Source organism: Bufo gargarizans, chromosome 2, assembly GCF_014858855.1.
Source record: "Bufo gargarizans isolate SCDJY-AF-19 chromosome 2, ASM1485885v1, whole genome shotgun sequence".
In the NCBI taxonomy this organism is placed as follows: domain Eukaryota; kingdom Metazoa; phylum Chordata; class Amphibia; order Anura; family Bufonidae; genus Bufo; species Bufo gargarizans.
This window is the reverse complement of record NC_058081.1, coordinates 151,786,973-151,811,192: the sequence shown is the minus strand read 5'-3', so window position 1 is coordinate 151,811,192 and position 24,220 is coordinate 151,786,973. Positions and strand designations below refer to the sequence as shown.

The 24,220-nt window shown below is 45.3% G+C and overlaps 1 protein-coding gene across 1 annotated transcript in view; it reads left to right on the top strand.

Moving 5' to 3' along the window:
- The window catches only part of LOC122925723 (transient receptor potential cation channel subfamily M member 7-like), a 99,616-nt gene that overhangs the window by 34,288 nt on the left and 41,108 nt on the right, over nucleotides 1–24,220 (top strand). The window contains exons 12-13 of the mRNA XM_044277069.1: nucleotides 677–851; nucleotides 11,191–11,317. Of these exons, the coding sequence (XP_044133004.1) occupies nucleotides 677–851; nucleotides 11,191–11,317 (302 nt within the window). The remainder of the gene's footprint in view (nucleotides 1–676; nucleotides 852–11,190; nucleotides 11,318–24,220) is intronic.

Genomic DNA, 24,220 nt, shown 5'->3' with positions numbered 1-24,220 from the left:
CATGACGAATTCTGTGATGGAAGTCCCGAACGGTATTTTCAACACGGATGTGAAAGCAGTCTTAAAGGGATTCTGTCACCTCCCCTAAGGCAAAAAACGATTTAAAACCAGCCATGCAGCACAGCTTACCTGGATTAGGCTGTGCTGTTCAATCTTGAAATCCGTCCAGCAGTTCCCTGCTGACTGAGGGAAGAGCGAGCATCGGACGTCACTGGGCTCGGCGCATGCCCAGTGACGAAGATGAAGCTGCCGCCCTCAGTCTCCTGATGATCGCACAGGCGCAGCCCTCAGTGGGTACTGCGCCTGTGCGAGACTTCGTTCGGGAAGGGGAGGCTGTGGCAGGCTGGGGGCGGCGGTTAGGAAGTAAAAGGAAGGCGGGCTGGGCACTGAAAAAGGGGCGGGACTGGGCTCTCTCAGAAGAAAAAAACGCCCCTCTGGGCACCTTCAGGACGCATTTCCTTATTGATCAAACTCGTTTTTTGAACTAACTGCTGGACGGATTTCAAGATTGAACAGCACAGCCTAATCCAGGTAAGCTGTGCTGCATGGCTGGTTTTAAATCGTTTTTTGCCTTAGGGGAGGTGACAGAATCCCTTTAACCACAACATATGTAGTGCAGCACATTGCACTTTGCCACTATTAGGTTTGTTAAGAAATAATCTATTCTTTATTTTAGCTATCAAGAATGTTTTACGTTGTGATCATCATGGGAATAGTAGTGATCTGCTTCGGTGTGCCAAAACAGGCAATCCTTTATCCTAATGAAGAACCATCCTGGTCCCTTGCTAAAGCTGCAGTATTTCGTCCGTACTGGATGACCTATGGTGAAATGTTTGCATACGAAATAGATCGTAAGTTGAGCACAATTACACACAGACACATGCGCAGTCTTTGATGTGTAGGAATAGGGGTTCATTTATATTTAAATATAATGGATGTGCAATAATTCTATTTTTTACATTGCATTTATATGGTTTTATACCAATTTCATTTTTTTATGTGCATGATACAGTACCTTTTCAATATACAGTATGTTCCAACAGATTCATATGGATACATTTTGAGTCCATAAAAGCCAAAGCTTTGAATTTCAAAATCAATGTTCCGCGTTTGCATAGTTCACATAAGCATAAAAATAGTTGATCCTTCATCCAAGAAATGGAAGCAAATACGGGTGAAAATCAGAAAACCAGATGTAGTGCACATTTGTATTTGATCTGTATTGTCATACTTAAGTGTGAATGAACCCTAAAGCAAAGCTGTCATTGCATAATCAAAATATTCAGTAAATCCTATAATATTGTTTTTAGTAGAGATAAGCAAATTTCGGTTATGGATTTGTTTACTGGTAAAAGGTGAATTGCGTTATCGACAGAAAACCCCTTTAAAGTGACTTTATCAAACTTACCGCGGAGCGGCAGGCACAAATCTGTGTGCGCCGGCATCCGAGGGGTTAATCAGCCATTTTTAACTGTGATGACCCAGCTTCTTCTACCAGTCCAGAAAGCAAAGTAACGCCCTTATCTTAGGCTAGTTTCACACTAGCGGCAGGGGAGTACTTTTAGTCCGACTGCCTCTCGCCGTGTGCTGCTGTGCTGCCGTCGGAACTCCGCCCCCATTATAATCAATGGGAATGGAGCAGCAGTCCAGGGGCACACGTGAACTAGTGGCAGGACGGATCCGACAGGCTGTTCACCCGCTGGAACAGCATGACAGACTCCCCTGCCGATAATGTGAAAGTACCTTAAAGTGGGAAAATCCAGCCCAGCCTCCACAGAGGAACCAAAGTGCTAAATATAAGTTCCCAAAGGGACAAGGAAATCGACTTTGCCCTCACAGGAAGTGAAGCAGCAGCCATCTTTGAAAAGGGCAAATGCAGTTCCTTCTTCCCTGGACCCTGAGAAGCAACGTCCAGAGTTCTGAGTGAGTACTGCTGGGGAAAATAACCTTGCTAAAGACTGTTTGGGACTATTATCTGCCTGCCAGAGCATTATACTCCCCAAAACTGTGCAGTTGCAGCGACTCTTAAAGGAGCCATGCACCAATTCTGCCGCCGTTGCCCATAGCAGCGCGCACTTAAATTGAAACCTAGCCTACATTAACCCCTCTAGTCTGGTATAGGCTATCAAAAGCAATGTCTGACAGCGAAGATAGCAACCACTTGGACTGCAGTGATCCACCATCAGCAGCTGCAGCCACGTGCATCATGCCTCTAACTATTACATTAATGGAGTCAGAGAAGGACTGCCCTGTGGCCATTGTCATTGCTACTAGGGACTTTCAACTGCTGCAGCAACAGCGAAGAAGACTCCCAGTCCCTCCGGTAGGGAGCAGCAGGCCATCTGCCAGACAAATTTTACCACAGTTGCCCCTGACTACTGGAGTAGCAGAGCCAGAAAAGAGACAGCCTGTGGCCATTATCACTGCCACTACAGAAATCTCAGGGCCTACTACTACTGATGCTGTTCAGTCTGAGCCCACCAAACAGGATCACTGCCCTGAAGTGTGCGAAAAAAAGGAGTAGTCCACTGATACTGCTCGATGCACTCCGGAACCACCCAAAAATCCGGAGCTCCTTGCTATGATAGACCAAGGGTCTATCCTTTCTTTCTATCAGGAGAATCTGTCACCTACCAGGAAAAAGCCAAGGCTTACAGAGGATCCTCAAGAGGAAGGTGATTCTGCAGTTCCACGTTCTGCCACAGAAAGCCACCAGGAGATCGCAGATGAAGCTTCTGCTGGCGTTACAGCTGCAGAGAGCACCAGAGCTAGCAGTGACAGCGATGAGGATGTCGCACAGCTTAAAGAAGGACTTTTGCGCCCTTAAGTATTGGACCCAGAAGGAAGACTTCAATCCGGAGGAGACCTCGTGCTGTAAGGAAAACTACCCACTGTGAGAACTACCTACTACCTTATGTGGATTACAAATGACTTTTTGCATTATATGTTCCAGTTTTGCAACATTACAAGCCTGCACCTAAAGAAAAGACTCAAACGTATACCTGAGCTCTCTGTGATTCCTACTGTGATATTTTTGCACTAACGTTTTAAAGTTTCAGCAACGTTCAAGCACTTTAGCCCATTGTATAATCCCTGTTACGGGGACAACAATGTGACCTCTTTTGCACTCTAAATGGACTCTGGACTTTATATTACTAGTCAGATAGTTAGCGTTTTGCTTCATTACTCATATGGACTGCCTCTGAGGACTCAAAAGTACTAATGGTCCTGTTTTTTGCCTTGTGTTAGCTACATAGCTTAGGTAATATATGGTATTGTATTGTTGCTGCACGGGGAGGACCAAATGGTAAGTCTACAGCAGATCTAACACTGTCAAGGGTAACCCGCTGCTAATCTGTGTGTTTGGAGGAAATACTCCTCAGGGAGTTATGGGAGGAAACCGGTCACTCCCCCTTGTTTAGTATGTCCTAAGGCTTTAGGCCTCGCCTTATGGACATGAATGTTTAGCTACCTGTTTTAGCTATCAAGATGACAAAGGTGAAGGGAATATAGGATAAAGCCACCCTTCTATCTGTGGGCGTTTCATTGCATAGTGGTGGGATAACGCAGTAAAGCCACCCCCGCGCTTTCTTTGGTACTAAGAGCTCAGTATATTCAAAGCAAAGCCAGGAATAAGCGCTTAGTGCACACCTTTTGTTTCTGTGGTTATACCGAAGAGGGAAACCGTTGTAAGACACTCTACTCATACGGGCAGTGACCTTGTGGTAGCCGTTGCTATATCAGTTAGTAAAAGTATATAGTCTTATGCAGCACTTTCACTTGCCTTGGGTACCCTTGAAGCATACTGTAAGCACAAGTCGAAGGCGGTTTGCCTCTTAAGTACGCAATGGCACATTCTAAACATATCAAGAAAAATAACTGAAATAACGTGGCCTAAATGGGAGGAAATGCTCAAAAACCCCAAACACTGTAGCATATTTAGAACTGGGGGAGCAATTCCTCTGCATGTGATCCGTTGGTAACGGCAATCCCCAGCAAAAATGCATACAATGGAGGATGTGGGCAGCGGACCATATGCACCACAAAAGCATCCTACACAAGAGGGGATAATGTGTGGATGCGAATATAAAAATACATAAATCACTGCAAAAGGTGCACCACAATGATATGCAACTTTCTGTGGTACATGTGGTCCACTGCCGACATCCTCCATTGTATGCATTTTTGCTGGGGATTGCCGTTAGCAACGGATCACATGCGGATGAATTGTTCCCCCAGTTATAAACATGCTACAGTGTTTGGGGTTTTTGAGCATTTCCTCCCATTTAGGCCACTTTATTTCAGTTATTTTTCTTGATATGTTTAGAATGTGCCATTGCGTACTGCTGGTAGAATTCTGTTGCACATGGCCTGTTATAGGTGGGGCTTACAGCCTTATCATCTCTCCCATTACCTGAGTGATATCACTATGGAGGTATGTGGAAGCTTGGCTGTAAGTTGTATCTTAGCACCTCTCATACCGTGTTCACACAACGTAGGTGTAGGAACCCATGCCACACTGAGGTACCTTGACGGCAGTGCAAAAGGGCTCCGATGTGTTCCTGACAGGAATACATTAGCTCAAGTCTCAGTTCTTAAAATCAGCTTGAGGGATTAGCCAGTGTTGTCAGTTGCATATAATTGTGGTGCACCTTTCACAGTGATAGGGGCATTGTAGGACACCCTACATTGCTCTGGCATTCCTATATCTGGGTTACCATCACAACACAAAAAGGGGACTCTATGTCCTCATTGCTGAAATACAACTGGCGTTATGAAAACCATCTTCTTAAAAAGAACCCCCAGACCCGCAGTCGCCGTCCGTTGCATATGCGACATCAGGTCACAGTGCAGCACTGCAGAAAGAGTGGTCTGGATCTCCCGCATGGCAATGCTGTCTGGAGCAAGAGAGTTAAGTTATTTTATTTCTTTTTTTGTCTGATCTGAGGTCTGATGAAGATTGGGTGTCTGATTTGGGGGTCTGATCTGATGTCTGATGTTTGGGGGTCTGATCTGTGGTGTGATGAAGATTGGAAGTCTGATTTGTGTGTCTGATGAAGACTGAGGGTCTAATGAAGAATGGAGGTCTGACGAAGATTGGGGTTCTGATGTGAAGTCTGTTGAAGATTGCTAGTCTGATCTGAGGTTTGATGAAGATTTATGCTCTAAGATTGGGGGTCTGATTTGGGCATCTGATGAAGATTGTGGTGTAAAAAAAAACCTGCAATTCTGGCATTGCTTTTCTATGGAGTTTTACAGTGTGGGATAATTTACATGATTATTCTATAGTTCAGGTCGTTACCAAAGATCCAAGATGAACCCGGTAGGCTAGAGGATTTCCAGCATAACGGGGAACACAGTGGCTACATTTTATTGAGGACTATTGAGGTGTTTTGTATTACCATCTACAATTCAGTTTAAAAGATGACTCTTGTAATCAAATGCATTTTGAGAAACCCATGGTAGTCTTCAGACCATTTTAACTTCGTCTTCTGACAAAGACCATGATAGGCCATGATATTTTAAGGGATTGCTGATTGTATCAATTTAGAATACATCAAAGAAATTAGTTCCTTTTGGAATTTTCCTCAAGAGTAATATCTTCTCTAGTTATGTCTCAGACTGGTCAGTTGAGCTAAGCTTAAGGGACATCACAATAAGGGGGCATCCATGTGATCATATGCATTTTTCTGTCCGCAAATCACAGATCTGCAAATTATGGATGAGGTCCATGTGCATTGCACTTTTCTTGTTCAATTATTTTTACAAAGTTTTTCAAATAACAAAGCCTTGGGAGACAGACCATATGTTCAGGTCTGTCAGGCAAACAACATGCATTACAGCACAAATGCATCTGAAATCTGGATGCAATCAAATTCCAAATGCAATACATGGGAAATAACAAAAAAGAGTAAAAAGAAAAACAAAAGAGAACAAAACTAATTTGGCCAGGAGTACATTGTGGAACCAAGTGTATAGCATTGCCAAAGGGATCTATTGCATGTCAGCAAAGACTGTTAAGTGGTCAAATGTATCCTGTGAGCTTGAAAAAATGCCTATTCTTGTCCCCAAAAATGACAAGAACACGACATGTTCTATAATTTGTGGCTCAGCCGCACAGATGCGGATAGCAGAAATCCATGTGCTGTCTGCATTTTTGCGGTCCCATAGATATGAATGGGTCCACTGGCAATCTGCAAAAATTGCAGATCGTACGTGGACTGAAAATATACGGTCGTGTGAAGGGCCTTAACTGTGCTTCAATTGGTGGTAAGAGATGGGGTAAAAGTGAGATGAACTCAGAAAGAGTTGGTGTCTCCAAAAAGTAGGAATAGCTCCATCCTCCAAATTTTAATCATATGGTAGGGAAAAGGCCTATTTAGGAAGTAGGAGCATAGCATATCTTGTCCTATCTACAAAAGGTCAGGTCTCTAACTGTCATCAGAGGAGAGGGGAAGGAATGATGATCAGTAGTGGAATAGAGCTGAGGCCATGATGTAACGAAGCCTGTGTGAGAATATTATTACTCAGAAAAGTTTGGGTCTAATACGTCAAAGCAGTCAACTAGACAAGAAAATGGAATAGCTTGATAGCTAGATAGACCAGCTCCTCCCAATCTTCTAAGGTGAGTGACGATGAAATTAGCCAAACATATGAATAAAAAAGCACCTTTGGCAATAAATTACAGTCTCCAATCTTCTTGGGTATGATGCTACAAGGTTTGCACATCTGGACTTGGCGATTTTCTGCCATTCTTCTCTGCCAAATTTCTCAAGCATTGTCCAGTTGGATGGTGACCATTGGTGAACAACTATCAGGTGAATCCAATAGAGATGTTCTATTGGATTCAAGTCAGGGGTGTGGCAGGGCCACTCAAGGACATTCACAGAGTTGTCCCTAGCCACTGCTGTGTTGTCTTGACTGTGTGTTTAGGGTCATTTTCTTGTTGGAAGGTAAACCTTCAGACCAATCTGAGGTCCAAAGCACTCTGGACTAGGTTTTTATTAAGAATATCTATTTACTTTGCTCCATTCAGCTTTTTCTCAACCCTGACAAGTCTCTCTGTCCCAGCCACTGAAAAACAACCCTATAGCATGATGCTACCATCACAATGCTTAACTGTAGGGATGGAATTGGACAGGTGATAATCAGTGGCTGGTTTCCTCAGGATATGACGCTTAGAGCTGAGGCCAAAAAGTTCAATCTTGGTTTCTTCAGACCAGAGAATTTTGTTTCTCACAGTTGGAGAGTTCTTTGGGTGCTTTTGGCAAACTACGGAGAGGCTTCTGCAATAAAACTCAGATTGTTGGAGTGCTGCAGTGATAGTTTTCTTCTGGAAGTTTCTCCCATCTGCATACAGGATCTTTGGAGCTCAGCAGAGTGACCACTGGGTTCTTGGTCACCTCTCTTAGCAAGGCCATTCCCCCAGATTACTTAGTTTGGTGGGTCAGACAGCTCTAGGAAGAGTCTGGGTTGTTTCAAACTTCTTTCATCTAAGAAGGTGGCCACTATGTTCTTGGGGACTGTTAGTGTTGCAGAAATATTTTGTACTTCCACACAATCTTATCTCTGAGCTCTAAAAGCAGTTTGTTCCTGCTCATAGCCTGGTGTCTGCTCTGATATGCATTGTCAGCTGTGAGATCTTATATAGACAGGGCTGTGTCTTTCCAAATGATGTCTAATCAACTAAATTTACCACAGGTGGACTTCAATCAAGGTGTAGAAACATTTCAAAGGTGATCAAGAAAAATGTGAGGTCCCCAGAGCTAAATATTATCATAGCAAAGATATAGATATTTATGTATATGTGAAATTTTAAGTTTTATATTTCTATTTTCACTTTCTCGTTCCCATTCTTGGCTGCAGATTGAAGGGGGAACATTTTATTTTTTTATTTTTATTTTTATTTTAGCACAAGACTGCAACATTACAAAAAACAAAATGTGAAAAAAGTAGAAGGGTCTGAAGACTTTCCGAATGCACTCTATAGCAGGATAGTACATTCATGGGCCAGTTCTTGCCCCACACTGAGTTTAGAAACTCTAACCAAGTCAATTAAACATATTTTCTTAATTACCTATTGGTAAATGTTCCCTGAAAATACAAACCCTCCAAAACAATTTGTGAAGGCTGGTCTGGACCATTACCATGGTACAGTGGCGTAGCATGGGGGGGGCCTTTGCCCCGGGCGCAAAATTTTAAGGGTTGCCAGCAGGGCCCCACCACCAATTAGCACTCATCCCCATAGTCATCTGTATCGCCATCTTCAGGATAGCAATACAGATGGATGTGATACGGGGCAGGGGAGAGGCGTCTCCCTTCCCCGTTCCTCTGATAGGCTGCAGCCTATCAGAGGACGGTGCAGGCGGCGCGATGACATCATCGCGCTGCCTGAGCCGTACAGCGCTGGACACAGGCCGGTAGAGACCTGCATCGCATCGCTGCCATGGAGGTAAGTATAACTGTTTATTTTTTTATATGATACAATACTGGCTACTCGCTACTGGCACATGATTAGGGGGCCATCTATGGGGGCACTTCTCACTAGCACATGGATGGGGGCATCTATGGGGGCACTTACTGGCACATTATTGGGGGGCATCTATGGGGGCACATTTTACTGGCACATTATTGGGGGCACTGTGGGGGCATCAATGGGGGGCACATCTTACTGCCACATTATTGGGGGCACTGTGGGGCATCTATGGGGGCACTTCTTACTGGCACATTATTGGGGGCACTTTTTACTGGAACAGTATTGCGTGGCACTATGGGGGCACTTCTTACTGGCACTTTATTGGGGGCATCTACTGAGGCCACAAAGAAGGAGTATTTTATATGGGGGGGCTTTGTATAGGTGCATTTTATAACGGGACACATTATGGTGGGTACTATGGAGAAGGGGGAGAGGAGTACTATGGGGTCATCTACGGAGGCACTAAGAAGGGGTATTTTATACTTGCAAATTATAAGGGAAACTGAGGGCATCTACTGGGGCACTATATATGGGGCATTTTATACTGGTAAATTATGGGGGGCACTAGGAAGAAGGGGGAGAGGAGCACTATGGGGGCATTTACTGGGGACACTATATTTTATACTGGCACATTATGGGGGCACTATGGGGACATTAGCTCAACTGGGGGCATTAAAAGGGGGTATTTTTTTTACATTACAAGGAGAATTATTACTACTGGAGGGGCATTATGGTGTGCTTTATTACTACTGGGGGTCTAGGGGGAACATGATTACTAGTATGGGCACTATGGGAGCATTATTACTTATGGGGCACAGTGGGAACTTGTTGGGGGCACTGTAGGAGCACTATTACTACCATGTGTGCTCTAGGAGAGAATCATTCCTATTGGTGGGACATCTGGGAGCACTATTACTGTGGGGCACCTTAGCACAGTATCAGCTTACCACAATTATTTTTAGGGGACTTTATGTTTATACTATTAGTGTCAGGGGCACTATTTGCTGGGCGCAGTTATTTTAGGGCACTGTGTGCCAACAATTTTATTGAAGGGCACTATCTGTATGGTACTAGTATTACTAGGGGTTTTATCTGTTTCTGCAGTATAATATTGGGGAGCACAGTGGCATAGTATTGGAGATGGTAGGATGATTTGTCGAGAAGATGGGAGGATGATGGAAAAGTAGTAAACTAAGATTTTTTAGAAGAGAAATGGCTGAAAAATGGTGGTCTGCTCTGAAGGTCTGAAAGAAGAAGATGAGGAAATAGGGAAGGAACATCTACATCAAAGGAGACATTACTGTATATAAGAGGTATGGGGCGCTGTATTACCCTGTATGTTCTTCAGTGATGGGAGGGTGGATAAAGAATTTGGCCCACACTGCCGCATCCTGGCCCCAGACTTCAGGTCATACTGTGTGTGTTCTGAAATCTGGGGCCTCACACCCATCTACTACATCATCTGTACACAGAGAGTTATCACTGTGTTATCTGTGGTGTTACATAGGACTGCAGGTGATATCTACTACATTATCTGTAAAAAAAAAAAAAGGGGGGGGCGTGGCCACTGGTGTGTGGGGGGAGGCGCAGTACTTGGCTTGCCCCGGGTGCTGGCAACCCACCTACGCCATTGCCATGGTTAATCAGCATGCCCTCAGCTCAATTTCACTGCCACACAACTCCTTTATTGCATTTTTACAGCAACCTGCAAGACCATCTTACACATCTGGTTAGCTCCTAGTAAACCCACCCTCCATTTATTCTTCCAAGAAATGTATCTTTCTAGTTAGAATAGACTGGGTAGATGCATCCTTGCAAAATGGAACCTGAGTGAAAAAAAAAATGTTTGAAACTTAGATTCCAATAATTCGGTTACTACTAATACGGTGCATATCAAACAGAAAATTGGTGACCGACTACCAGACAGGAACTTGTTCCATTGACCAATATTTAGTACGTGTTAACTTTTTCTGGCTTTTAAACTCGTAAATCCTTGAATCCTATATTTATAGGTCACTGATCTTTGACTCAAGGGAGTAGACTGAATCTGCATAACCTCTTTCATTTTGCCCTTTTCCATTTTTTTTTTTGCTCCACTTGACCAGTTCATTCTACCGATACATATAGACCTAAAAGATGGACAATAACCTTTAGAGGGTCCTAGTCTTACACATGAAAACAATGGAGAGTCCTCATTCAGCCCAGGCATCTTCATGTACTTACCTCCGGAACTGTGATCAAAGGACAACTCTACTGCCTGTCTGACTTGTATTGTTTACTCACCTGACAAATTCCCAGCCACACACTCCCATACTCTTTGTCCTTTTGCTCATTATGTGTGTGAAAGTATGATTTAAAAAAATATATAAATACATTAAAGAATATTAGTGATAAGATTGTCAAGAAGATTCACACCTCTTATAACATAGTAACATAGTACATAAGGCTGAAAAAAGACATCTGCCCATCCAGTTCGGCCTGTCATCCTGCAAGTTGATCCAGAGGAAGGCAAAAAAAAAAACCCTGTGAGGTAGAAGCCAATTTTCCCCACTTTAGGGGAATAAAAATTCCTTCCCGACTCCAATCAGGCATCAGAATAATTCCCTGGATCAACGACCCCTCTCTAGTAGCTATAGCCTGTAATATTATTACGCTCCAGAAATCTGCAGTGTACTGTACCTTACATGTTTATGTCTGCTTCTTCTTTTTGCAAGCTTGCGCCAATGACACGGTCACTCCCACGCTCTGCGTTACTGGAAGTTGGCTGCATGGATTTCTGCAGGCCGTGTATGTGTTTGTACAGTACATTATTATGGTCAATCTACTCATTGCTATACTAAGGTAAGTAAAATAATCATTTATATGCATATTTATTAAGGCCCTCATGATCAGCCAAACAACCACTCGTAAGCATGGTTGTTCCGCCTCCCATCATGGCCCAGTGTAAACAGCAAACGTTCACTCATTGGTAGGTCACATCTTATATGCGACTGCAAAAATGATAATTTGTTAGCTGCAAATTAATGAATTATTAAAGCTTATTTCACACAAGCAATGTTTCCTTCCTGATGCAGTCTGTTTTTACAACGGACAGCATCCGGACTGAACCCTGACCCATTCATTTCAATAGGTATGTGCACCTGAGCATTGTTTTTCTTAGACCATCTGTCCGTTCAGGAAAAATCCCACCATATTCTATCTTCGTTCGTTTTTTTACACAGGACTTATCCATTCCAGTCAATGTTTTTTTTTTTTTTTTTTCATTTGCTTGGCAAATGGATGAAAAGCGAATGCAATCTGGACAAAGAAAAACAGAAACACTGAAAGCAATCGCATACAAAACTGATTCGACTTGCATACAAAATCACCCATTTTTTACTGAACGGACTCCAACTTGTTCCATATCGCTTGTGTGAAAGAGGCCTAAGGGTATGAGCGGAGGCTGGTACAAGCGATCGCATTAACAATCGTTCATTCACAACAAGAATGTACATAATCATGACAATATGGGAAATAAATGTATTCATTTTGGGTCTTTTTCTTAAAACTAATACTCCTATTACATTAAAAGGAACCTTTCTCTTGTACTATGCTGACCATACTATGAGCAGTATATAATAGTGGCAGGGCTGCTGATTTCAGTGGTCTGTCACTTTTAAGCTGGCAGCCAGTACCTTTAGTACACCAGCACTGCGAGGGAGATGAGTCCGATGAGAGTCACTGGCCCTACCATTCCCGCCTCTGGATGATGAGTGACTAGTTTCTTTACTGTTACCTACAGCCATCACAGGTCTGATTAATAAATCATCAGAAGGTAGTAGTGTGTATTCATTCTTAGTCAGAGATCCACCACCACTTAAAACATAACCTTTATTTCTAAATTAAAATACACCTCAATATATTTAACCACTTCACAACCGCCCTTTGACTATAAACGTCCTTGGGCTGGTCGTTTATCTCTGAATTGACATTCTGGAACAGTGACAGCAGGGCAAACCAGAGAGAAGGCAGGGACCTGTTGCTGTATGTCCCTGCCTTCTAGATCGCTGTATACACAGCACTCAACGAGTGCTGTGTATACGAATCAGGAAGCGCCATGCCGCTTCTTGTCCTGGCCCGGCGGTCATGTGATCGCCGTGGCCGGGTGAGTGCAGGAGCTGTCGGGTCTTCCATAGACCTCGATCAGCCCTGCACTGAGGCTGTACAGCGTTGTATTATGCTGTAAAGCCTCTCTGGGGGGTGTATTTCCCCTGTAACTGGGGCTACTATGTCAGACCCAGTTACAGGAGAAATCAATAGTAAAAATTAAAAAAAATTAAGTTAAATGTCACCCAGAGGTCTTGTATGACCTTATGGGGGGACACAAAGTGTAAAATAAAAAATCTAAAAAAAAAAAAGTTTCACATAAAAAAATGTGAATAAAATAAAATAGACATTTTTTATATCACCACGTCCGCAACCACTGGCTCTATAATAATATCATATGATCTACCTCATCAGGTGAACGCCGTAAAAAAAAAATCAAGGTAATAAATATTGTGGTTTGTTTTGTTGTTAACCCTTGATGTGTTCCAGGAAAAAATTTATTAAAATGGAAAATCTGCCCAAAAAAAGTGACATTTTGAAATTTCACCTCTATTTTGCTTTAATTCCTGTGGAATATCTAAAGGGTTAACAACATTTCTAAAACCAGTTTTGAATAGTTTGAGGGGTGTCATTTCTAAAATTGGGCCATTTATGGGTTGGTTCTATTATGTAAGCCTCACAAAGTGACTTTAGAATAGAACAGGTCCTTAAAAAAGTTGACTTTGGAAATTTTCTTAAAATTGCTTCTAAAATTCTAAACCTTCTAGCGCCCTAAAAAAAAAAAAATTACATTACTAAAAGGATGCCAACATAAAGTAGACATATGGGGAATGTTAATTAATAAATATTTTATGAGGCATCACTATCTGTCTTAAAAGCAGAGAGATTCAAATTTAGAAAACAGTGATTTTTTTCAAATTTTCGTAAACTTTTGGATTTTTTTTATATAAAGGTCAAACATATTGACTTAAATTTACCATTAACATGAAGTACAACGTGTCACGAGAAAACAATCTCTGAATGGGTTGGATAAGTAAAAGCGTTCCAAAGTCATTACCACATAAAGTGACACATGTCAGATTTTTAAAATTAGGCCTGGTCAGGAAAGGGGTAAATGGCCCGGTCTGGAAGTCGTTAAGCCTGAAGTAAAGTGTGCTGGGGCAACAGGGGTTGGTATTCATTTTTTCATGGGAAGAAATACTGTCCCTCACCAATCATCCATGTGGTCTAGAGCTTTGCATTGAAAACGGAATAGCCACCAAACAGGGGCGATCCCATATCAGAAACCTAATTACGCCCCCTTCACACGACTATATTTTTGGTCCGCTGGACGCTGTGTGCTGTCTGCATCCATATGTCTGTTCCACAGTCCAAAAAAAAGATAGAACATGTCCAATTCTTGTCCGTTTTGTGGAGAAGAAGATGCATTGTTACAATGTGGTGTAGAACACTGCAGTAACCCACATAGGGAGTCTGCTGTGGTAGTGAAACAATACTGTGAGTCAGTATGACATGCAGATGACAGGCATCGCTCTTAGAATCACTGCACACTTTACTTATTTGGGCAGTTACGTGGCCAAATCTGACCAAATAACTCAAGTGTCAACTCAGCCTTACAGGTCAATGTTAGCGTCAAGAAGAAGCGCACTCCTTTTACATGTGCTGATTTTACATAGATGTCTACAGAACCTGTTCTATTAAACGCTTATACAAGTAGAGCCCCCCTGACAGAGTGGAGAGGGTGTCAACAGTAAGTTTGTGTTGACGTAATTGATTGTTTTGTCCTTCCTCTTATCCGTCAGAACAATAACCCAAAAAAAACTGATCCTGTCTGTTTAGCATCCGCCTTCACTCGGTCAGCATTTGGTCAGTAATCCATCAGTATTGCTAAAGCAAAAAAAACTAAAAAACATGAGTGGATCCAAAACAGAGATGACACATGAATAGAATATTTGCATGTATTCTGTGTTTTGTACCCACTCCTGCTTTTGGCTACCAAATAATAAGCCAATTCTGATGCAAAATAGGGACCATGTCATGCAGGCCTTACAGCTGTTACATAGACAGGATCCTTTGTGCGTCTTATTTTTCCTTCCTTCTGACAGATCAGAAGAAGGGTCAAATAAATGACAGGTCAGGCCAAAAGGCAAAATACTGGCCCAGTCATGAAGTGGGGAGAGTGGTAACAGCATGAGAAGTCCACAGAGTGGCCCTATGACATAGTGGTGAGGTGGAAGCAGCATGAGGAGACTACAGAGTAGCCAAATGACAGAGTCTGGAGGTGGCAGCAGCATCAGGAGGAGGCCACAGAGTGGTACAATGACAGAGTGTGGAGGTGGCGGCAGCAGCAGCATAAAAAGAGGGCCACAGGGTGGAACAATGACAGTGTGGAGGTAGCAGCAGCAGCATGAGGAGACCACAGAGTGGCACATTGACAGAGTGTGGAGGTGGCAGCAGCAGCATCAGGAGTATGCCATAGGGTGGCATAATCACAATGTGTCGGTGGCAGCAGCAGCATCAGAAGACCACAGAGTGGCAAGGTGACATATTGTGGAGGTGTCAGCAGCATCAGGAGACCACAGAGTGACAATGTGACATAGTGTGGAGGTGGCAGCAGCATCAGGAGACCACAGAGTGGCCAGGTGACATAGTGTGGAGGTGGCAGTAGCATCAGGAGAACATAGAGTGACCCGGTGACAGAGTGGGGAGGTGGGTGGCAATACCAGTACCAGCTGAAGATGGTGGGTAAAAGAAGGAGCACTTGGCATCAGATGTGTGGCATCAGGTGGGTGGCAGCATCAGAATAGTAGCTGAGGCAGGTAGCCAGAAGAAACCGGTCTCTTTTGTCAGTGTTGGTGTGGCACCATGGATGATCTAGTCTGATGCATCAGGCATTGGTGGGTGGAAAACCTGGCTGATCCACGCCTGATTCATCTTGACAAAGGTCAGTCTCTCCACATTTTGGGTGGACACGCAAGTTCCTCTTGGGGTAACTATGGCCCCCGCTGCGCTAAACACCCACACTGATGCCCCTGATGCCGGGCAGGATAGCTTTTCCAGGGCAAACTCTGCCAGTTTTGGACACAAATCCAGTTTGGCTGCCCAGTTGTCACGGCTGGCGGTGGGGGAAACCCCCAGCCGTGCGGTGCCAGGAGATGGTAGGGTTACCCCTTGGCCGGGACCACAGAGTTAGGGAGCAGGTCACCTCCTATTGCGTCCCTAACGCTGACCCTGTCTCCTATCTGTATGAGCCGACCTTGGTGGTAGGAGGACTCATACGCCGGAACCTTAAAGTCCCGACGAGCCCTCAAGTCGGCCCTGTACTAGGGGACAGAGTGAGACGACCTGCTCCTCCTAGGCACGGGGGAGCAGGAGTCTCAACGGCCAAGCAACACAGGGGAATACAATAACAGACTTATGGCAGTGACAGGCAAATGGGACCAACACATCACTCACCTGCCACAGACAACAAACCCTGGATCCCATGTGCAGGTGCTGCAGTTCAGACACCAACGAACACAGCACACACCAGACATCCCACAGGAACCCAGGACCACAAGCTGCACTAACATAAAACCCCACACACACCTAAATAACACCGTAAAACATAGAAATTCCCAACAGAGGTTTTATGACCAGAAGGATGGTCCCCACTGGTAGATGGTGGAAACAGGAGGCTGCTCCAGCCAGCATGGCTGAGAGCAACCTACTGAACCAAGCCAGGAACTGAGGCTTTATAGGCCAAGTGGCCCCACCCACCGGTCAGACACACCCAGTGACTCACAGACACACTGGGAAGGGAGTTAACCCTTCCTACACCACAGAAGGGAAAACACACATAAAGGGGAAAGCACACAAACTCACTCACCTGTCTCCGACGGCAACGGCATGCGTGGCAACCGTGTCCTCAAGAACAGCCAACGGGCCGAGACACTTCCACAGCATGCAAACATCACCAGACGTTGCCGCGGACAACCGCAGGTGAAGGGAGGAGTCCAAGTGCATACAAACACCACCTCGTGCACAACAAACAGACAAAGGGAGTGCACACAAAAACACGTTGCCAAGGGCAACCGCACGCATGCCTATTGTCCGCGGCAACCGCACCTGAGGCAACAGCGAAGTGCTCCCAGCTGCGGTTGACAACGGAAAACCGCGGGCAACAGCATGCGGCACCCAAGGAGTCACGACCATGACCAAGGGTCGTGACACCAGTAGTCCAGCAGTTCTTTAATGTGGGGTGGCAGGGTGCTGTCCAAGTATGCCACCACCTGCTGGTTCAGGTCTTGCTCCAGGTCTAGCTGCTGCTGGTGAGTAGTTTCTTCACTAGGATGTCCTCCTCGTCCTCCACTTCAGCCCCCACAGGGCTCATGTGGCCATGAGATCTGGGCGCCACGTCTCCAGTTCCCTGACCAGCCAGATTTACTAACATCTGTTCCAGGACATGAAGCAGTGGAATGACGTTGTTTATCCTGTAGTACTGGCGATTGACAAATAACGTGGCCTTCTCAAAGGGCCTGAGAAACGGCAGGTGTCACGCAGGACCTGCCACTAGCTGACATCAAAGTTACACAGAGGAGTACTCCTATCCTCTTGGATCATCAAGAAATAGTTTATGGCTTTTCTCTGTTCGTATAGTTGGTCGAAAATATGTAGGGTGGAATTCCAACAGGTGGAAACGGCGCATATCAGCCAATGTTGGGGAATGACGTTCTGCCGCTGCAGCTCATGGAGGGTGTGCTTTGCGGTGTACGAGTGGCTGAGGTGCAAGCAAAGTTTCCTGGCCATTTTTAGGATGTCTTGCAGATGCGTGGAAGACTTCAGGAACCGCTTGACAACCAGAATGAACACGTGTGCCATTCAGGGCGCATGGCTCAGCCCTCCTTGACGCAGCGTCAACATCATGTTCTTCCCGTTGTCGGTCACCATGGTTCCGATTTTGAGTTGTCATTCAGAAAGCCAGGATTCGATTTCTTGATGAAAGACACGGAACAGTTCCCTCCCCTGTGTGACTCAGTTCGCCCAGGCAAACAAGGTGCAGAACAGCGTGACACCGCCATGCCCGGCACATGTGGTATGCTGGAGAGGCACTGTGAATTGTCACTGCAGTGGAGGCTGAGGACACGGTGGAGGATGAGGAGGCAGAGGCGGACATTGTCGCAGGACCAACGGCGTGAGAACATGGAGGCGGAAGTGGCGTCACCTGGCCAAGTTGGTGTGGCTGTGCAGGAACCACATTCACCCAGCGGGCTGTAAAGGACATGTATTGTCCCTGGCCGTAGTTTCCGCTCCACACGTCGGCGCTACCGTGCACTTTGGCAGACACAGACAGGCTTAGGGACTGGCCCACCTTCTGTTCTACATATTTGTGCAGGGCTAGTACTGCCTTTTTCGCAAAGAAATGACAGCTTGGGATTTTCCACCTCAGCTCGGCACAAGCCATCAGTTCTCTGAATGGTGCAGAGTCCACCACTTGGAAAGGGAGAGACTGCAACACCAGCAATTTGGCCAGGAGCAAATTCAGCTTCTGAGCCATTGGATGAGTGCATGCATACTGTTGTCTCTTGGCAATCGCTTCGGTGATCGATTGCTGACAGAATGACTGACGAGGAGCAGGAGCATCAGGACCAGCAGATGATGGGAAGGACAGACAGCTCCCCTCGGCTGAGGTGGTGGAGCCTTGACTACCTGAAATCGGGTGCGTGCCACTGGATGATGCAGCGGTTGCTGTGGCAGGCTGGACCACCACATCGGAGCCACGGTTTTCCCAGGCCACTTTATGGTGACTCTGCATATGTTGACGCAGGGCCGTGGTGCCAACATTGGCACCCTGGCCACGCTTCCCCTTCTGACCACAGATTCTACAAATGGCCATGTTCACCTCCTCTGGCGGATTAACAAATAACTGCCACAGTGCCGAGTAGGTGATTTTACACCCAACACTTCGCACTGACTGACTACTATCGCCGCTGCTTCCATGAACCACTGCACCTCTACTTTATGGGCAGGTAGGCTTCTGCGAAGTGGGTGGTCTACCACGGGCACGTTTGGCTCCCGACCTCCCACTGCTGCCATCCTGCTGACTTCCGGTCAAACTAGCGACTTGCTGGCTCCGCCACTGCCTCACGGGCAAGCTGACACCCTCTTCTTCTGATGATGATGAAGCCCCTAATTCACCCGGCTCCCAAGTGCGATCAGCTACATCATCATCATCCATTACTGTCTGCACGTCACTGATGTCCTCCTCAACGGTCTCTGGGTCAGGAGCCTGACCGCTCGCAACACCAGCTCCCACGCCACTCTCCTCATCACTACTTGCCCGCCTACCGGAGGAAGCGGCGGATGTCTCCTCCTCATCTTGGCTGGCCAGTAGCTGCTGACTGTCCTCTAGTAGCTCGTCCTCGCTGTATAGTGGGGCTGAGCCCACAGCATATAATACTTCTCTGGCTGAAGGGAACAGAAAAGGACAGAGGTAGGTTGAGGAAAGATGAGGACACAGGGCCTGCTCCCAGGCCATGCCAATTAAGGGATGTGTCTGACGAATCCACTGACTCTTGGCTGGGGGTGTCTGATGTCCCTTGGGACAAAGTGGATGACTGAGTCAACCATTTAAGAACCACTGGGTTGCTGGTCAAGACATCTACTAGATGACACCAGGAGATCAGGCCTCTCGCTGAGATTCCTGCTGCCACGTCCCCTTACTCTGCTGCGATCTGTACCTGCGCCAGAAACATTTAGGCCTCTGCCACTCCTCTGTGCAGGGCCTGTCACTTCTCTGTATGACATATTGTTAGATCAAATAAATAAATAAAAAGGAAATTAAAACACCCCAAAAAAGTCAGTAATTTTCTCACTTCACCATACAACAGCTAATAAGCCCCTTTTTTTTACCACTAATACACGCCAAAAAGGGTTTAGAACATATAACTGCACTGCTGAACGGCAAATATATATATATTTTTTGCCACTAATACACGCCAAAAAGGCCTTTAGGACAGTGTTACTACACCGCTGAAGGCAAATATATGGGGTTTTTTTGCCACTAATACATGCCAAAAAGGGCTGTAATTTTCTCACTTCACCACACAATGGCAAATACATTTTTTTGTGCCACGAATACACGCCAAAAAGGGCTTTATCACATATAACTGCACCGCTGAATGCCAAATTATATCTTTTTTGCCACTAATACATGCCAAAAAGGGCTTTAGAACATATAACTGCACCGCTGAATGCCAAATTATATCTTTTTTGCCACTAATACATGCCAAAAAGGGCTTTAGAACATATAACTGCACCGCTGAATGGCAAATAGGCCCTTTTTTCCACTTTTTCCCCTACAAAATGCTTTAGAACAGGGATGCTCAACCTGCGGTCCTCCAGCTGTTGTAAAACTACAACTCCCACCATGCCCTTCTGTAGGATGATAGCTGTAGGCTGTCAGGGAATGATGGGAGTTGTCGTTTTGCAACAGCTGGAGGGCCACAGGTTGAGCATGCCTGCTTTAGAACATATAACTACACTGCTGAACGGCAAATAATATATATATTTTTTGCCACTAATACACGCCAAAAAGAGCTTTAGAACATATAACTGCACCCCTGAACGGCAAATAAACCCTTATTTTTTTCTACTTATACACACCACAAAAGGCTTTAGAACATATAACTGCACCGCTGAACGGCAAATAATATATATTTTTTTGCCACTGATACACGCCAAAAAAGGCTGTAATTTTCTCACTTCACCACACAACGGCTAATAAGCCCTTTTTTCCCACTAATACAAGCCCAAAAATGCTTTAGAACATATAATTGCACCGCACAAGGGCAAAAAAGACGTAGAAATATTTCCTTGTAATAAACCTGTTAATGGCTGTATCAAACAGCACTTGCACCCCAATAACAAGAACTCTGGAATTACAGAGCTACCGTATTTTTCGCCGTATAAGACGCACTTTTTTCCCCCCAAAAGTGGGGGGAAAATAGCAGTGCGTCTTATACGGCGAATGCTGCTGATTTTGCCTTGTTTTCAATGATACACCCGCCGCGATGCCGCGCGGCGGGTGTATCAGCTGTGAGGGAGGAGGGGCTGGGGGCCGGCATCTGCTTTTATAATGACAGCGGGCCCGTGCAGTGACTATTCTGCTACACGGGCCCCACTCACTGTATAATTGTATCTCTAATAGTTAATGGTTACCGTATGTATATAATCGCATAAGGAGCGCTGCGCCGCTGTGTATTACCGGTACTTACAACTACAAGCGCTCGCCGAGAGGAGGAGGCAGGAGGCAGGCCGGGAGGACGGGCGCTGGCAGTGTGAGTCATACGTCACGCGCCTGCGCCGCCCACTTTATGAATGAAGCAGGCGGCGTGGGCGCATGACGTATGACTCACGCTGCCAGCGCCTGTCCTCCCGGCCTGCCTCCTCCCTCCTCTCGGCAAGCGCTTGTAGTTGTAAGTACCGGTAATACACAGCGGCGCAGCGCTCCTTATGCGATTATATACATATGGTAACCATTAACTATTAGAGATACAATTATACAGTGAGCGGGGCCCGTGTAGTGGAATACAGTCACTGCACGGGCCCCGCTGTCATTATAAAAGCAGATGCCGGCCCCCAGCCTGTGTATTGAGGGTCATTCACTACAGGGACACTTATGGAGGGGATCTGTGGATGACACATAGCATAAGATGCTATATATGTGTCATACACAGATCCCCCATAAGTGTCACCCACAGATCCCCCATAAGTGTCACCCACAGATCCCCCATAAGTGTCACCCACAGATCCCCCATAAGTGTCACCCACAGATCCCCCATAAGTGTCACCCACAGATCCCCCATAACAGTGCCACCCACAGACCACAATTAGTTCAAAACCCACCAAAAGCACACCTTTTGGTTCAAAATATTTTTTTTCTTATTTTCCTCCTCAAAAACCTAGGTGCGTCTTATGGGCCGGTGCGTCTTATAGGGCGAAAAATACGGTATATAATGGCAGACGGAAGCCTTTAAGAGGCATTCCGTTTTGATCCTTTATAATACACGTCTATGGGCAGCATAACGGAGGAAGGATCCATTATGCTGCCCATAGACTTGTATTATGACGGAATGTAAAACGGAAGCCTTTAAAAGGCATTCCATTTTGCTTTCCATCATAATAGAAGTCTATGGGCAATCAAAACGGATGCATCCTGGTTTCCGTTATGCAGAACGGAAAAAAAGTCCCGTCGACATGATTGCCCATAGACTTCTATATATGACGGATCAAAACAGAATGCCTCTTAAAGGCTTCTATTTTGACTTCCGTCTTATGGATTCCATTATTTTCCGTTATAACCGTTATAACAGAAAACAATGACGGAATCCATAACGGTGATGTGAACAAGCCCTAAGTAAACTATGATGGTATGTCTTCCAAATATAATAGATTGGATATATATAATAGGTTAAAGGGGTTGTCCACTTTCTAGTTATTGTTGACCAATATGTATATAAGATAATTATATGACACTTGCTTATATAGGCTTTGTTGAAATTCTGCACCATTTTCTGTATATTATAAGATACACAACATATTTTGCGCTGTCCGCACAGAGATCTTGTCCATAAAATGGCTGCTGATAAAGGCTCATGTGATCAGGCAAATCACCTCCATGTGTTGTCTCCTCCATCCAAACACACTGCACCTGCACTCAGGGGTGGACTTAGCCTTTCTGCTGCCTAAGGCGAAAACTGAAACGGCGCCCCAACCTCCCAATGCCAATTTCTTAACCTAACCCCTTCCCTTCAGCCCTACTGTTAAAGACATACTTGAAAAACATTACATACAGAGCTACAAAACATATAGGGTAATACAGCGCCATATACTGTGCCCAATACAGCGCCATATACTGTGTTTCCCAATACTATACTGCAGATACAGACAATCCCCCTTCCGCTGCCCCCTCTTGCCCCTACCTGGTGCTGCCTGAGGCAATTGCCTCGCCTCATTGGTGGTGCACCCCTGCTTGCACTAAACTCCAAACAGAACAAGTGCAAATGGCAGGGGCCGTGTATATAAATGGAGGAGACATCACATGGAGGTTGATTTGCCTGGTCACATGACCCTCCATCAGCAGCCATTTTATGGACAAGACCTCTGTGTGGACAGTGCAATAGACTTTGTGTACCTTATGGAATATGGAAAATGGTGCAGAATTTCAACAAAGGCTATATTAGTAAGTGCCATATAATCCTCTAATAGACACTTTGGTCAACAATAACGAGAAAGTGACCAACCCCTTTAAGTAAAAGGTGATGAATACCCCTCACATCGATGCAACAGGGCCCAACATGTCTCCAATCACATAATACATGTTATTAAAATAGCAGGAAATAAGTTGGTAAGAGACAATAACCACCCCATAATCAGTACAAGAACACATAAGCTGAATTATGACAGACTAGTGAGCGGTCATGATGATGATGCGGTAAACCGGCACCCATATATATCACGGTGATCTCTTTCAGTCATCAGTAAATGTATATTAGTGCATGCTAAAGACCAGTAATTGATGTTTTATTTTTATGCATGAATTGGGTGGATTTATAGACACTGACCCTGAATCGGGGTCAACTAGTGGACTGTACATGATGGATCCAGGGCCGTCTTTAATATTGATTGGACCCTGGGCAAAAATTTACTTGGGCCCCCTGGATCTTGCCTTCCCACACCTTAGCAGGCAATCACGCCCTCCACCACAACACACACACACACAAAATCCACACATCTGGTAGAGTCCAGTGAATGACTGTAAATACTTCCAGTTCTGAAGACTCCAGTGGCTCAGGATCAGTGCTCTGGGCAGCTGGGCTCAGGCTGGAAGTGGGCACCGCTCTGCAAGAAGGAGACCAGGGCTCGGCTCACCCTAGTGTTACAGTGCACCCCAGCACCCCACAGTATGCAGTATATTACCCTATAGTATACAGCACCACACAGTATGCAGTATAGCACCCCACACTATACAGTACCCCACAGTATATAGTAGAGCAGTATAGCAGCCCACAGTATACAGCACCCCACAGTATACAACACCTCACAGTATACAGTAGAGCAGAATAGCACCTCACCGTATAAAGGACCACCAAACTATACACGATACAGCACCCCACACTATACAGCCCCCCACACTATACAGTATACAGCCCCCCACAGTATACAGTACAGCAGTATAGCACTCCAGGCCCCCCACACAGTATAAAGGCCCCCACACAGTATACAGGCCCATACACAGTATACAGCCCCCCACACACAGTATACAGCCCCCCCACACAGTATACAGGCCCCCCACAATATACAGCCCCCCACAGTATACAGGCCCCCCCACAGTATACAGCCCCCCACAGTATACAGCCCCCCACTATACAGTAGTTTACAGTATATTAGCATTAGCATAACAGCCCCTGTCACCTTTTCCTGATGTAATCTTCACAAAAAAAGCTCCACAGTTAAGGCAAACTTCTCCTGCAACACTCAAGGACCTGTGATGACCTCATAGCCATGTGACCAGTAATATTGCTAGGTTATTGGTCACATGGTGATGATGTCATTAAGGTCCTAGATCACAGCTCTCACAGACACAGTACGCTGGCTGGAGTGCCGGCAGGCATGGCA